The sequence below is a fragment of the Leptidea sinapis genome, chromosome 2, assembly GCF_905404315.1.
Source record: "Leptidea sinapis chromosome 2, ilLepSina1.1, whole genome shotgun sequence".
NCBI lineage: Eukaryota > Metazoa > Arthropoda > Insecta > Lepidoptera > Pieridae > Leptidea > Leptidea sinapis.
The window spans coordinates 14021652-14039199 of record NC_066266.1 but is presented as its reverse complement, the minus strand read 5'-3'; the positions used below and the strand labels follow the sequence as shown (position 1 = coordinate 14039199).

At 37.3% G+C, this 17548-nt stretch overlaps 2 protein-coding genes across 4 annotated transcripts in view; one reads left to right on the top strand and one right to left on the bottom strand.

The window, feature by feature from the left end:
* Positions 1-9128, bottom strand: part of LOC126977011 (uncharacterized) — a 44557-nt gene extending 35429 nt beyond the window's left edge. Inside the window, exon 1 of the mRNA XM_050825657.1 lies at positions 9071-9128. Coding sequence (XP_050681614.1) covers positions 9071-9113 — 43 coding nt within the window. The 5' untranslated portion in view covers positions 9114-9128. The remainder of the gene's footprint in view (positions 1-9070) is intronic.
* The window catches only part of LOC126977396 (tachykinins-like), a 100485-nt gene that overhangs the window by 15984 nt on the left and 66953 nt on the right, over positions 1-17548 (top strand). The window contains exon 1 of one of the 3 annotated variants that reach the window (XM_050826177.1): positions 6553-6601. The exons of the other annotated variants lie outside the window; for them this stretch is intronic. The gene's annotated coding sequence lies outside the window, so the exon portion shown is untranslated. Of the gene's footprint in view, positions 1-6552; positions 6602-17548 lie in introns of those variants that run through there. 3 annotated transcript variants of the gene reach the window in all.

Here is a 17548-nt window from a genome sequence, read left to right as displayed (position 1 = left end):
ATCATCCACCTTATTGTCTCCGCCTGGCAAATCGTTAGCAAAGTTTCGTTGTATGTTTAAAAAACATGGCGAGATCCTTAGATAAGAGTGAGTTACATAATTATTCTGACCACCAAGATTATTTAGGCACTTTTGTCATTTAAAAAAAAACAGCTTCAATGCCATTAGCTATCATATACTAATTATACATAATGTTTATTTCCTTACAATGGCTGAGTATAAAGATAATGATGACATTAGATGTAGGTGGGTACGTATTTATGATTCACACTCAATTCCTCATTTTAATCCATAAGCCATAGCTGCGAACTTTGCAATATAACTTTATTAGATAAGAATCTACAACTTTTGAGTTGTTGGTAGTGAAGGGTCGACAGCTTTTATTTTTATATCTTTATTATGTAATGTAAGATTTATTATAAATAATAGACCAAAAACAATATATCCGGCATGCTTAGTATGATACAATAATACTATCCAGATTAGCTTAGAAAGAATTAGCTTATATGACAATGATTGTCTATACATATAGACAAATCAAGTCCGCTTCATATAAAAACTTCGACTGATAAGCAGCGACTGTTATATACATACATTGCCTCATTTACTCAAGTTGTTAAAAATATTCTTGGCAAATAAGCAGCAATATAAAATATTTATTTAGTTAAGGTTACGTATGTTGAATTTAGAATCCGATTCGGACAGTGTCAGTTGACACACGACTAAGGAGAAAAGTGTGCTTACAATTTCTTTAAGCACACTTTTGTTCTTCCGTTATCAAACTGTGAATGATATGTCCCTAATCGCTATATTATGTGTATCGATCGTCATTGTTCTTTAATATAATTGAACTATATGCAATAAGAAATCTTTAAGTAATAATTCACTTCGAGGATTATTTTTCAAAATTTATTAGAGTATTTGATAACATAAAATTGGTAACAAAATTTGCTTCTCATTGGAAATTATAGTTATAATATTAAAAAAAAAACTAAGAGCTTGTTACAAAAATTGAACCAAAATAAAAAACCACAAAAAGGTAGATGTTACGAAAATAAACAAAGTAACAAAATATTCACTTTAGAAGTAAATTTTTAAGCAGACTGAACAGAAATCGTCCAAGTCAACAAATATTTGATTTATCGCGTATGGACACTCAATAAAATATTTTCTATAGTTAGTTGTGCAATGAGGTACGCTAATAGTTCGTTTAATTCAAGTTGTTAAAGTCTACTTTAGAGTAAAATAGTTTAAAAAAAGCTCTGGTATTCCTTGAAGGCCTGGGGTATTATTTTAAATTGAAAATTTGAATAGAGTCAAGGAGATCCAATTGACAAGTACAGTGACATTACATAAAAACATATCTAAAATTGCAATGTCCACCATCATTAAATAACTGTTTCTTTAATTGTCATGTTTGTCAACAATATTGTAACGAGTGTAATACGCATCCAGTCGTATCTTAGTTTTTTATAAAAAATAAATAAACGACAGTGAATTACACGATCATATTAATGAGAAAGCATCCGCAGTGTGTTGCTTTAAAGAAAAATACTACGATTCGATATTTTTTTCTTAATATTGATTGATAGATTGTCTCTTAATGTTGATATCATAACCCTGGGCACGTGGGTAGCAGGTTTGTAAAGCAGCTCTGCTAATTTATTATTCATGTAATCGAGCTTGCAGGTTCAAACTAATGATAGCTTGTCATTAATCAATTAATGAACAACAAAATTGTTGATGGATTTAACTAGTTGGGTCATATATATTGCTGCAAATTAAAAACTTCACTTTATTTTAATTCAAATTTAATTGAATTCAGATTTTGCGAGAAAAACAGTATAGGTAATAGCACACTGCCTTGGGGCACTCCAGCGTTCACGGGCTTTGGGTTCGAGCAAAAATCATCGACAATGACCAGTATGCTGCGCCCTGTAAGGAAGCTGGTGGCCCACTGGCATTAACTCTCGGTAAGCCCAAATGATGGAAGTTTTGAGAGAAGTGCCTTGTGCCATACACGATCAAAGGCCTTTGCTATATCCAGGCGAACTGCCCGGCCGTTCCCTTTGCTTTCGATAGCCGCCGCCCATCTATGTGTTAGGTATACCAGAAGATCGCCTGCCGGTCGACCATGATGATGGTGACAAAAAGGCTGAGGCAGTACAATGAGATAAATAAAGAAATAGTGAATATACACAAATAAAATTTGAAAAACAAAATTTTTTGAACGATGCGGGATTCGAACCCACGACCTACGGCGTTCCGTGGCAGTGCTCTAACCAACTGAGCTAACCATTCATCATAGTGAACATAGACATATTTTCCAATAGTCTACAACTCTACAGGTAACTAAAAACCACTCGGTATTTATAGAAATAAATAAATATTTTTTATCCTTTTTATATCTAATAATTGAACTTATGTAACTTAAAGTCTATAATCAACTTAAAAATTGTTATTAAATTTTATTTTATATTATATTGGTAATTAGTTAATAGTTAGTAATAATAAGTGGATATGCAATAGTTAATAATTGTCACAGCAGAAACTGTGAATGTTGGTACTCGCATTAGTAATGTAATTTCCTAGATAGTGTTATGTAATTGTGTGATATGTAATTGTTATATGTGTACTGTTGATGTATCATTTAGAAAAATTAAATAAATAAATAAAAATAGTGAACACGGCTTTTTCTTTTGCCGTATGGGCCAGGCAGTCATCCTCATGTGCAGCGGCGTCAGGGACGGCTGGTTGAAGTTACCAAGAGCAGCTGTCGACAACGACCAGAACTGGCGTATTCCAGTAGGGTAACTGGAAAATTGGTGTTAGTGTTGCAAGTTTTCGTGGCAGTTTCGAGAGTCACAAATCTTGAAAGGAAAAAGTTGGATTATCTACATAAGAAATGAGTTGCCATCAAAAACATTACTTGTAAAAGAACCAAGTCTCTCAACTCAGTACTTCTACTGTAAAAAGTCTTTGTACTATCACAAGTAAGACATATTAGGTATATTGAATAAGATTGTTTAAGAGCCATGGCCGAGTCAATCTATTTAGTTAAAACATAAAAAAAAAAAAACTTTTTTACATGTTATGTTTTTGATGGCATATATTATATTTGACCACCTAGCTCAGAACTGTAGAGATCTAATTTCTGTACAAAGAAAAAAATTGCTATAATATAATATTAATATAACTACTAATATATATAAGTAATAATATATATTTCGAACTAAAATGTCCGGCAGTATAATTAGGCTGCTAATAAAGTTTATTATTATTATTTTAAAACCGAGTTGGGGGTTGTAAGAAGAGAAATAGAACAAATCCACAATTTATTAAATTTTTTTGTTTCTCTGTCTGTTTGTCTGTGGCCTTTAAGCACACTGCTTATCCGCTATTCATAGAAGGTGGGTATGTGTATGTAAAAAATAATATTACAAGTATCGAAGGTATTATTATAAGTGGTCACCAAAACCACAACCTCCGCGATACCCACGCGTGTCGCGCGTGCTCGACTGCTCAGACCATAGACCTTTGTTATGCTAGACAAACGTGACCAGTTTTGATTTGTAAATGTGTCCATCTATATTCAAAATACTAAGGAGCTTCCAATTCCCATTTTGCACAGGATGCCGGCTAGATTATGGGTACCACAACGGCGCCTATTTCTGCCGTGAAGCAGTAATGTGTAAACATTACTGTGTTTCGGTCTGGAGGACGCCGTAGCTAGTGAAATTACTGGGCAAATGAGACTTAACATCATACATTTCAAGGTGACGAGCGCAATCGTTGTGCCGCTCAGAATTTGTGGGTTTTTCAAGAATCCTGAGCGGCACTGCATTGTAATGGGCAGGGTGTAATCATCAATTTATCAGCTGAACGTCCTGCTCGTCTCGTTCCTTATTTTCATAAATAGACTAAAATATTGGCTATCCTTTTCTATCTCGCTGTATTTCAGTTAGTCTTTGTTTATCTAATAAACGCTAGTAGATTATAAGTCTATGTGCGTGACAAAGTTTTGATTGTTTAATTTGTGCGGTAGATAGTGGTTTATTTAATATACTAATGCCAACATAGATAATATATATCTATACTTCTTTAATAATATAATAAAGGGGAAAGATTTCATTGTTTTTTTGATTTGAATAACCGATTTCAATAATTCTTTCACTGTTGGGAAGCTACATTTTTCCCGAGTGTTATATTACATTATTATTACATTTTCAAAAAATTAGGGATCCCTACTAAATGTCGAGTAATGTAACCCAAGGTGTAAAAATACGTACGCGAACGACGGCGCGGGGTAGCAGCTAGTATATAATATTTTAAATGGATTACTTAATATTGGATCCTGTTGATCCAATATTAAGTAATCCGTCCAATTTTCATTGGACTAAAATTAGTTGCGTTTCGTATTACCTAATCAACTTAGATTTAATAAAATTTTCACCTCTGTTGTGTTGTGGCATTTCTTATTTTTGTAGGTTTGGTATAATAGCAGTTTAAGAAACTAGCTTTTAGCAAAGAGATGGTCCTTTGTTAAACTTATTTGTTTTTATAGAAACGTAAATTATTATTTACTATACAATTTTTTCTTTGGTTCTTCTACGGATCTCCTCATTTCTGATTCGATCTCACAGGAAAACTCCATGAGCTAAAGCGACCATTAGCTAGATGAATTTCAAGATCAAGGTCGCCGGAATACGTTGGGTTAGGGTAGCGCAGGACCAATTGTGGTGGAAATCTTTGGGGGAGGCCTTTGTCCAGCAGTGGACGTGTTCCGGCTGATGATGATGATGATACGATTTGTCAATCAAATTCAGCTACAGCAATAATAGATTCGCTTTCATTGATATCCTGCTGTATCTATAGATATGTGTTAGAGATTTTTTTTCTCTCGCACGCCTTGTCTATACACTTGTACAAGTCTATGGCTCAGACGCGTGGTGGCTTACGGGCATTCTGATATATCATATTAATTTAATTAACTATTTTATTACGTCTAAATATTTTATCTTTATGACTTTATTCTTTAACAACTGCGTCACTAGGTTAATATAATCGTTTTTAGCAATGACGTATAGTACGTCATTGATTTTTAGAACCCGGTGGTTGAGTAGCACATCAATTCACTTGTTGTTATTTTAAAGTAATATCCCTCACTTCTTTCTTAACCGACTTCAAAAAAGGAGGAGGTTCTCAATTTGTCGGTATTTTTTTTATGTTTGTTACCTCAAAACTTTCGACTGGGTGAACCGATTTTGATAATCCTTTATTATTAACTAAATAATTAAATCAGGGTTTATATGTCAAAGATCTATATAATGTAGGTATGTGAGTGTATTTTGTGTGTCATTCGAGCAGTAGTATGTGTTATATTTATTTTAATTAATTTAATGTATTTATAAGGCATTTTATATAAAAAAAAATATAGCTTTATGCATTTGGCCTCCATAACTTTACCAGTGGAAGACTCCATTGCACAGGATGCCGGCTAGATTATGGGTACCACAACGGCGCCTAATATGCCGTAAAGCAGTAATGTGTAAACATTACTGTGTTCCGGTCTGAAGGGCGCCATAGCTAGTGAAATTAATGGGCAAATGAGACTTAACATATTGTGTCTCAATGTGACGAGTGCAATTGTAGTGCCGCTCAGAATTAATCAAGAATCCAGAGCGGCACTGCATAGTTATGGGCAGGGCGTATCAATTACCATCAGCTGAACATCCTGCTCATCTCTTCCCTTATTATCATAAAAAAATCTTTAACTGTCTTCAACTTCATGTCCATCCGTTCGCGTGAATTGTTTTTAAAAGGAGTACTAAGTTTTCGCTTAACGTACCTATATAACAAAGATTAGGAAATTGACTTGAGATATCGCTCTCTCAAATCTCATCAGTTTATTATTTTCTGCTATCCTTAGCTTCTGGGATTAAATAAACAAATTTAATTTATAACAAAACTAATGGACGGTGCAGGATTCAAACCCGCGCCTCTCGAGTTACGATCCAGCTCTTCTTCTTGGTTATAGGTGTCGCCGTAATGTAGCCAAAGTCAAAAAGAGAAACTTCACCAATTCTATCGTATTTAGGATAGTTATGATTATTTCACTTTGACTTCGTCTTTTATTAGGATTTTCAGTGTGGTGTAGTGTGATCATTCTATCCCCTATGATCCTGTGGGGATATTTGCAAAGTTAACCAAGTAAATGAAATAAGTGGGTAAGTAAATGGGCGTACTCGAGCCAGTCTCGAACGATGTGCGACGATGACGTGCCACATGTTCTGTTAAACTTTGCTAATAATTGAAACTAAAATGCCGGGTTGCGTAGTAAACATTTGTAAAAATAATACTTTAAGAAATAACAAAGACCCTGGCATCACATGTCATCAGTAAGTATTTTGTATTTTAATAATTACAATGTAAAATCGTAGGACTGATACAAAATTTGAAAGATGCCATTGAGTGTCAAAATGTCATGCAAACAAGCATCTTATAAATAGTAGCCGTAATAAAAAAAGTTATTGTTCTTGTGTAGGTAATGCGGTATCTAGTTGGAGCGCAGCGGAGACCAATCCTTACTTTAAGATCGTAGGTATGTAGATACAAATCAATGATTGTAATCTATGCGTTGCGAAACCATTGATCACATACTGATGAAACTTTGATAGTGTTCTGGGGACGCCGTAACATGAATTATTTTTTTCTTTATATGGGTAAAGCTATTATGTTCACAAAATGTAACATATAGCGAATTTAATTTTTTTTATTTACATAAACACATAAAAGCATTTTTTTTTATGGAATAGGAGGACAAACGGGCGAACGGGTCACCTGTTGTTAAGTGATCACTGTCGCCCACATTCTCTTGCAACACCAGAGGAATCACAGGAGCCTTTAAGGAAGGTGTACGTGCTTTTTTTAAATATATTAAATATATATAAGTATAATATAGGTTTACATTAAAAAAACAAGTGCGCAAAAGCGTCAATAAGTATACTACGTAAGCAACTCAAAACGGACAATTTTTCTACGTGTCAAAAAAGTTTTTTTCTCAGGAGGCAGTACAAAATGCTTTCACAGAGTTTGTCGAATCTAAAAAATCACAGTTCTATCGCAAAGGCGTAAATGACCTTTCTATAAGATGGCAGCAATGTATATTATAAACTAAAATATTATAAACTACTGTTGGAACAATGTGGAATAATAATAATAATAATATTGACACACATTTACACAAATTATCTTGCCCCAAGTTAAGCATATATAGCCTGTGTTATGGGTTACAAGACAATGATATATTTAATACAATATACTTACTTAAACATACATAAATTCATATAAACATACATATAAACATACATATAAACATACATAAATACATTTAAACATCCATGACTCGGAAACAAACATCTATATTTATCATATAAATGCTTGCACCTACCGGGATTCGAACCCAGGACCTCTAGCTTAGTAGGTAGGATCGCTAACCACTCGACTATACAGGTCGTCTAATTATGTATACATAATAATAGTAATTATTTTGATATAAATATGTTAAATTAAAAAAAATATATTAATTTTTCAGTACAAATCGGCAATTTCATACTTGAACCCCTAATATTATATTATATTCGCAACCTATGTCAAATTTAGTGTTGTAATACGTAAATATAAAATATTATATTTTGAAAAAATGTGATGTCACAAAATTTGGGACAATGTCACAAAATTTGGGACAATGTCACAAAATCCAATCACAGTCCTTATTTTATGCAGTGATAGTTTACTGTATTGCGACTTAATTGTGTGAATTTTTGGCGCTAATAATGAACGGTTGATAGTATGACAATACTGCTTCCATGTTTTATGTGCGTTCACTGATGGCCCCATAATCATCTGAGGTGACAAACATATAAAATTCGCAAGACTTTGATGGCCTCCTCCATTTTTAAAGTACGCTGGCAAATAAATACACCACAAATCTAGAGAAAATGAGACAACAGATAAATATGCTTTCGCCAGGCATAATACTAAGTATCTCATGAAACATTATACAAGTAACTGAAATTGGTGTTATAGCTAATCTTCATCTTTCGTGATTTCATGAGTTTTGACTCACTGGCGCCGAACAATGTACATACATACGGGTTGGACTTAGTACCCCATAGCACGAATTAGGAGATAAAAATTATTGTAGTTGATAGAGATTTAGTCCGCGATTATAATGCTACCACTCTAATTTACAAGGTAATGTACCGTTTAGAAGAAAAAAACGAAAACAATATAAATCACGCAAATAAAACGTTACATGAGCTCTGGCATGGCGGCGGGAGGTTAAAACTTGCTAAAAACTGCCAATTGTAAATGAAAAAACAGTGAAATGACACAAAAATAGTCTGGAACAGACTAAACGGATTCAATAATAATAAAATATATAATTTTTAGACTAAAAAGTCTAAAACCCAGAGTTGTAAAGCCAGTTAAAAAAAACAATAATCTTTTTTCGTTAAATTCCTAGGTATATTGTTTAGTCCATTTCTATCGTAGTGAATGTTCCTTAGTTCTGTTTCGTATTCAGCTTTTATTATTTACGTGTTTTACCCGTTTTAAGTTTAGATATTTTTTTGTTTTTTCTTGAAAACTGTTTATTACTTTATAATAAGAGTAGTAGCACTTTAATCGTGGACCAAAAATCTATCAACCATAATTTATAAAAATTGGATAGGTTAGGTTATGTTAGAACAGTCATCACAACGAACGGGCCGAGCGTAGCGTGCCGCGGCAGCGGCCCGCGAGGGCCAGATTAGAGTGTACAAATTTTTTGGAACCTTCACAACCTTACGTTATGTTATAATGCTTTTTCCTCTGGAACGGTGCATTACCTTGTAATAAGAGTGGTACATTATAATCGGGACTAAAGCTTTATCAACTACCATATTTTTGACCTTCTAATTCGTGCTACATGATACTAAGTTTAAAACCATATTTACAAATACCTGTTTACAATACAAAAATCATACTAAATATTGTAGTTTTCGATTAAGTTAAGCTTAAAACTTACGTTTTAAAACAATCTTCTGAAAGTCCTTCCGTAATCCAACCATAAGTAATTTTCCTATTCAATGCAGTTAATAATCGACACACAGATTATATCAATCACTTCCACTTATTTAAATTATCGAAAAATTGTCACCAACATTTGAAAAATTATAAATTACAATATGATATCTTGTTATCACCCTCAAATCATAATTGTATGAACAGTGTCAAAAGCGCGGGAATTTTTAGTGTGCAAGTTTTTTTTTAATATGTATTACATGGGCAAAGGTCTGCAATTATACTGGCATTTCAAACAAGCAGCCTCTACGTAGCTGGGTCACCGCCTACAGACTACAGTGAGATCATACGGCTGTTTCTAACAATATTTGCACTTACGTGTCTCGATGCAACTAGATATTACTTTGCATACCAATTAGTAACCTTTAACCTATTTATAGTTTCTGTTTTAAATATCTTCGAAAATTAGTAGACTTCCATATTATTTATTTATTTTTCCGCGTTAGGGAAAATTATCATACCGAGAGACGAGCAGGACGTTTAGCTGATGGTAATTGATACGCCCTGCCCATTACAATGCAGTGCCGCTCAGGATTCTTGAAAAACCCCAAAAATTCTGAGCGGCACTACAACTGCGGTCGTCACCTTGAGACACAAGATGTTAAGTCTTATTTGCCCAGTTATTTCAGTGCCACGGCGCGCTTCCAACCGAAACACAGTAATGCTTACACAATACTGCTTCACGGAGAAATAAGAGCCGTTGTGGTACCCATAATCTAGCCGGCATCCTGTGCAAAGGAGCCTCCCACTGGTATGTATACTCCTTAACGCTCCAAAAAAAGAATAACTTAAAATATCTGGATTTGTTCTATTTCACATGTTACGAGAGAGAATAGTCGAATGAGTCAGGGGGATTGACTCATTCGACTATTCTCTCTCTTACTACTACTAACTCTCCTACTAACCAAGGTTAGAGGTTAGTTATAAAGTCTATTTTATTTTTTGACGTTTTCACAGCTGTCATTGTTATCTTGACGTAGGTATAAATGATTTATGATTTTCTATACGTCACTAAGTGGCCCCAACTCAGCATGTTTCCTGGTTTGAAAACCAGCGCTGATATTGCGTTGGGCCATTTGGTGACGTCGCATTAAAGATAGTATAAAATAGTAACTAATTTATTATATTATTATTTATTACTTAAAAGGCTTCGCTTGTTTCGGGTTTCTCTAGACGGCACTGGTTTTTTTTTATTTTAAATAAAGTTCGCCACTACTGCTGTACTTTTAAAATAATTTTACTATCGATTTACTATTTTATCTATTGTAACTAAAAAATATAATTAAAGTTAAGTGGGCTCATTTCATATCCAGATTGTTATGCAATGTTTTAGATTTAATACTCACAACCAAGCTCACATCATTTTATAGTTAGTTTCCTTTTTCAAATAGCAGAAACGTCGAAGAGTAGAGTAGAGCGTAATTTCCGTTTCAGTTAAAATATTGTATTCTTTGGTAATTTCATTCTGAAAAATAACATAGTTGCGCCTAAAACGTTTTACATGAAAAGCAATTTTTAAACTTACTTCGAGAACCACGCCATCTCTCAATTTATTTATCAACTACTTCGATGCTGTACAATTGGATTAGAACAAGCGGCATTGCTTGTATTAAGCTTGTATTATTAAAGCTTCAACAATCAACTATATTTATCATTCCAACAGCTGATTTCTATATTCAAATTAACGCAATCCTAAAATAGTGTTCAGAAATGATTTCCAAACATAATTTGATGAGCGCGCCATCTCTTTATTTACTTATCAACTAAGTGTAATAAATACCATATTGAGCTTGAACAACTATTTCTGAATAAAAGCTTTACAGTATTGCCAAAACTTCATTGCAGATGTCACTGCATGTATGTGCAGGTGTGCACATTTAAAATTATATTACATACAAAATATATCGCTAATGGCCAATTTTGTATTCAATTGCAGTTCTTAAATGGTGATTTAAGATTCTAAACTATCTGCTCTACACGACACATATCTACATGACGTCAAATAAATTTTTAAACTGTGTTTGTACTTTATGTAGGTGATGGGAAATTTTCATGTCGTATCGCCCTGCAAACACCATACAAGCACGTCCAACCTACAGTTTACTCTATAAGCTCGATTCTGTAATCTGTTCTCGATTTCCGACTCTATTTTTGGTCGCAGTAAAACTGTACAAATATAATATAATATGTATAAATTAGTTTAACTACATTATTCACACTTAACGTTAAGCAGGTACTCTATAGCAAATCTAGTCTAGGATTGGTATTGAATAGTCTATAGAAATTCAAATTCAAACAATGTTTAGAAATTAAATTCAAATCCATCCATAATTGAGCGTTTCCTTAGATCGCATTATATATAGTTACTAATGAAGTTTAAGTTTCAGAACTTCTCAAAAAACTGAGAATATTTTTTTTAAATCCTCAGATCTGCAATTTTGTACAATAGCACCAATCTGTGTATAGACAAATGACGTCGTATAAAAACAAAGCCGAAATATGGAACATGCCACAAAAACCATAAAAAGCTTCAAATGCTAAATCTATACATTGCCGCATTTACTGCAGCTGTTTAAAATATTCTTGGTAATAAGCAGCATTGCAATACATTTATTCAGCTCAGGTTTGATTCGGACACTGACGGTTGCAATGCTACTATATCTATACATTGACTCAAGACTAAAGAGAAAAGTGTGCTTACATTGTCTATAAGCACAATTTTGCCGTTCCGATATCAAACTGCGAATGATATTGTCCTTATATGTATATAAAAAGTCATTGACTATGAATGTCTTTTCATTTTTCGGGCTAATATATAGCGTATAACACTCACAAACAAAGTATATTTCTATTGGTAACAGAATTTTTAAAATCGGTTCAGCAGATCCAGAGATTACTCCCCTACGACCTTACAAACATTACCTCTGTATAATTTTAGTATAGATTCACGTCAACGCAACAGGTGTATGTTCCTAGAAAACATTATTATAGCCTTTCGGAGCTGTTATTTAGCTGTTGTTAAAACCACCCAAATTCCCACTTATCTATATCATTTGCAAAACATTATATTACTAAGTGTATTCTGATAATATAATTATTATATTAATGATAAAACATTATATCGTATAAGGGCATGGATATACTTACAATTTATATTCTTGAATTTACTAGAAAGGGAAAACGGGAAGGCTCATCGGGTGTGAAGTAATAAACAGGCCGCCTTTTCATATCCGCAACACAAGGGTCAAGAGATCCGTAGCTGGTCTTTGAAGCATATATTTTATGTATGTAAGAGGGGGCAAATGGACATGAGGCTCCAGTGATAAGAAGTGGTGAGGCAAGCGCTTATGGACATCCACAACACAGGTGTCAAGAGATGGGTTGCCGGCCTTTGAAGCATATATTTTATGTATGTAAGAGGGGGCAAAGGGACATGAGGCTCCAGTGATAAGAAGTGGTGAGGCAATCGCTTATGGACATCCACAACACAGGTGTCAAGAGATGGGTTGCCGGCCTTTGAAGCATATATTTTATGTATGTAAGAGGGGGCAAATGGACATGAGGCTCCAGTGATAAGAAGTGGTGAGGCAAGCGCTTATGGACATCCACAACACAGGTGTCAAGAGATGGGTTGCCGGCCTTTGAAGCATATATTTTATGTATGTAAGAGGGGGCAAATGGACATGAGGCGACAGTGATAAGAAGTGGTGAGGCAATCGCTTATGGACATCCACAACATAGGTGTCAAGAGATGGGTTGCCGGCCTTTGAAGCATATATTTTATGTATGTAAGAGGGGGCAAATGGACATGAGGCTCCAGTGATAAGAAGTGGTGAGGCAAGCGCTTATGGACATCCACAACACAGCAACGAGTCTCTTAAGACATGCGTTGCCGGCCTTCAAATTGGGAGTGTGCTCTATGCTTGGAGGTCCCTAAGTCATATCGATCTGAGAAAACTGCAGCCGGTAATTGAATCAACAAAGTAGTAGTAAAAAAGTACGAGGCAAGAACTTTCTCGCAAAACACACGGTTGTAGAAAGCCAGACGTCAACATTATGCGGGTGAAATTTCGCAATTCTAATAATAATTTTTGAGCTAATGTCCAGTGGTGATATTCGGCTGCTAGTTTCAACTTGAACAGCTCCTCTAAGCACTCCCCGTGATACATGCGGTAGAAGACACAGAGAGAAACCACATCACATATAAATAAATATATTTATTGTAAATATTATTTCGTTATAGGTATATGTTTTTATTGGCTATTAGGCAATATAATATTAATCTTGGAAATATTTTTTTCCAAATATTTAACCTTCGATTAAGCCAAGAATGACAAAGGATTTCAGCTTGGACAGCGGCAGTATCAGTATACTGCCGTTACTACTACTACTTTGGAAGACAGTTCTTCCAAAGTATGTTTTTTTATGATAGCAGAGGAAATACCAACGAAAATAAAGAATTTATGCTATTAAAATATTCTTTGCGGACATTCGTAAATTAGAACCGTACACAAATTTAAAAATAGAACTCCTTTAAAAAAGGTCGCGGTTACTTTGAAATGAAGACTGAGAACGTCTTGAAAGAGTTTCTGGTACCTACATGTTTTTCTCACTGGCTGTACTTTTTCGAACATATATTCACTGATTTGAAATAATAAAATATAATAAAGATTCTAAAGCCCAAACTTTCTTGATCATTCAATCATAGAGAATTTTGATCACTAAATAATTCACTGACATTCAACAATCTTATGTTTTTTTAAACAAAGGGCAAATTACTAAGTAACCTTCAAGTCTAAAGCATACTCAAATCAAATCAAAAATATTTTATTTCATAGTTAAATCACATTACACTTGATTTTTTTTTGCCCTGTGCTTCCTCGGGGCGTAAAAAGAATAGGGTAGTCCCAGGCCCAAGAGTGTCGTAAGAGGCGACTACGGGCTTATTGAAAGTGGGAGAGTCACGCTGCCGTCTTATGACGTCAGCACAATCGGGCCAGACTCGTCCGGGTTACTTACCACACTCGCACAGAATACCGGCGTGAAGTAGCGGCCTAGTGCCGCTATGTTTCGCATAGGTTAGTGTCGAGGACCGGAGGCCATCCCTTCCCCCCCCCTCCCCCTCCCCATCACCCCCCAACAAAAATATGAGAGCGGTCCTAAATAAGATATTACCCCAGGAGGGTACCGGCTCTACCAGAGCCGGAGAATCGCTCCCCGAGCATTCGCGCTCGGGCTGCCCCTCGTATTTTGGGGAGGGCACAGTACCGTCCACCACCACCTTGAGACGGCGCAGCCGGCCTTGTGTTTCCTTACGGAGACGCAGATATCTCGACCTAGCGATAGGTCATATTTAACGTACCCCGGGTACAAATTTGAGCATAATTTTTTGCCTCATGCCGGGGTATGTGTGTACGTTAGGGAGGATATCTGCTGTCGCCGTCTCAGCAATTTTGAGGGTAGGGATCTGTCTACTCTCTGGCTCCGCCTAGATTTAGAGGACCGCGTCCGCATCTATGCGTGTGCCTACAGGTCCCATAGTGGTAACGCAGAAACGGATCACCTCATCGGCTGCGTACAAGCGGCATTTGATGACGTGCTTGCGCAGATCCCCTCCGCTGAAATCGTAGTCTTGGTTGATTTCAACGGGCACAATGCCGAATGGCTTGGATCACGTACCACAGACTACGCATATACTGGCGTATGGTCTGTCCCAATTGGTTGAGTCGCCAACGCGGCTCCCGGATGTGGATAGCTAAATGCCATCCTTATTAGATCTTATGCTGACTACACATCCCGATAGATACCAGGTCACCGTCGACGCCCCTCTCGGAACGTCGGACCATTGCCTGGTCTGGAGTGTAGTGCCTATCCGACGCCAACGTCGTAAACCACCAGCGACCCGCCGCGTTTGGCACTACAAGTCAGCAAATTGGGATAGAATGCGTTCTTTTTTTGCATCCTACCCTTGGGGCAAGGTTTGTTTCCCTTCGGATGATCCTAGTACCTGCACCGTTGCAGTAGCCGATGTGATACTGCAGGGCATGGATATTTTTATACCAAGCTCTGTAGTACCGATCGGTGGCAGATCACAGCCCTGGTTTGATTCGTCAGTTAAAGCGGCATCTGACTGCAAAAACAGGCGTATCGAACTTGGGTTGCGGCGCTGGGCTCAAAAGATCCGAACTGCAAAGTTCTGGAGAGGAAATATAACCGTGCCTCCAGATTTTTTAAGCGGCAAATCGCCCGTGCGAAATCGAAGCACGTCGTCAAAATTGGCGAGCAGCTTTCCAGTTACCCGACCGGAACACGCAAGTTCTGGTCGTTTTCGAAAGCTGCCGTCCATGCCGCCGTTGCACATGAGGAATGACACCCTGGCCCATACGGCAAAAGAGAAAGCCGATCTTCTGTGCACTCTTTTTGCTTCCAACTCGACTCTTGACGACAACGGAAAAACACCGCCGACCATCACGCGGTGTCAGAGCTCCATGCCTGAAGTACAATTCAGACAAAAAACTGTTCGGCGAGCTCTGTTTTCGTTGGACGTCAGGAAGTCCAGCGGGCCGGATGGCATTTCTCCAATCGTGTTTAGAACGTGTGCCCCTGAGTTGACGCCGGTGCTAACGCGTTTATTCCGGCACTCTTATTCAAAAGGCGTAGTCCCTGACTCATGGAAGTCAGCCCTTGTCCTACCGATCCAAAAAAAAAGGCGACAGTTCGGATCCGGCAAACTACAGGCCTATTGCGATTACCTCCCTGCTTTCCAAAATCATGGAGAGCATAATTAACCGCCAGCTCTCGGTATACCTTGATGGTCACCATTTGATTAACGACCGGCAGTACGGCTTTCGCCATGATTCGTTGCCTAGCAATCTTCTGGTATACCTAACACATAGATGGGCGGCGGGTATTGAAAGCAAGGGGGAAGGCCTGGCAGTTAGCCTTGATATAGCGAAGGCCTTTGATCGTGGATGGCACAAGGCGCTCCTCTCAAAACTTCCATCATTTGGGCTTCCCGAGTGCTTTGGCAAGTGGACCTCCAGCTTCCTCACTGGACGCAGCATACAGGTCATTGTCGACGGTTATTGCTCGATTCCAAAGCCCGTGAACGCTGGAGTGCCCCAAGGCTGTGTGCTATCTCCCACGCTGTTTCTTCTGCATATCAATGATATGTTGGACACCTCCGCTATGCAGACGACAGCACTGGTGATGCCGTATACACGGGCCATGCAGGTATCTCTCGGGAAATCGCCGACCAGTGTCGGGAGAAACTTGTGTCTTCTATCGAGTCCTCTCTCGAGAAGGTCGCGGAATGGGGTAAATTGAACCTTGTCCAATTTAACCCCTAGAAGACTCAAGTTTGCGCGTTTACCACTAAAAAAACCCCATTTGCCGTATCACCGCTCTTCGACAACACTTCCCTTAAAGCCTCGCCTAGTATCGGAATACTGGGTCTCGAAATCTCGAGCGATTGCCAATTCCGTGGCCATTAATAGAGCACGGCAATACTTCAAGCCGGCCCACATTCTAGCACTCTACAAAGCGCAGGTCCGGCCACACATGGAGTATTGCTGTCATTTCTGGTCTGGCGCAATCTGCTCGATCCATTTGACCGCGTGCAACGCAGAGCAGCTCGAATTGTCGGGACCCAGTGCTCTGTGAACGGCTGGATCACTTGGCATTGCGTAGAGACGTCGCTTCATTGTGTGTCTTCTACCGCATTTATCACGGGGAGTGTTCCGAAGAGCTGTTTAACCTAATTCCTGCCGCCGAATTCCACCTTCGCACGACACGCCACAAATTAGGATATCATCCCCACCATCTGGATGTGTGGTGGTCCTCCACAGTGCGGTTTTCAAGTAGCTTTCCTCCTCGTACTACTAAGCTGTGGAATGAGCTTCCTTGTGCGTTGTATCCGGGACGATACGACATGGGTACCTTCTCGTTTGTCCTCCTATTCCATAAAAAAAATATTTGTAATTTTTTCATACAGCTCATTCGGAAGGCGGTTTTTCCTTAGGAAACAAACGAGCAATAAATTCTAAGGTTGCTCTTTTCAAAACAGATTTGGTATTACATCTTCTTATTTTCAATGCAATTTACAAATCATTTCAATTACAATATATGCAAAGTGACGCAACAAAAATACTAAAACGTCAAATATTAAACGCCTTACTCGTGTAAGTAAAAAAAATGAAAACTAATAAATAAAAACACAAAGTTATAGAGTACAGTAGATGCATCAATCCACACATACCGGAATGCTAGCCTTTTATCAACTAAACCAAAAAAAACTATAATAACTTAAATATAAAAAAAACATGAAGACCACCACAAGTAGCGCCCGTTCACGACCATGACGCATGGACCACCCATCGTCTCCCTCGACCATATTTTAGGGAAGGGAACGACCGCCCCACGT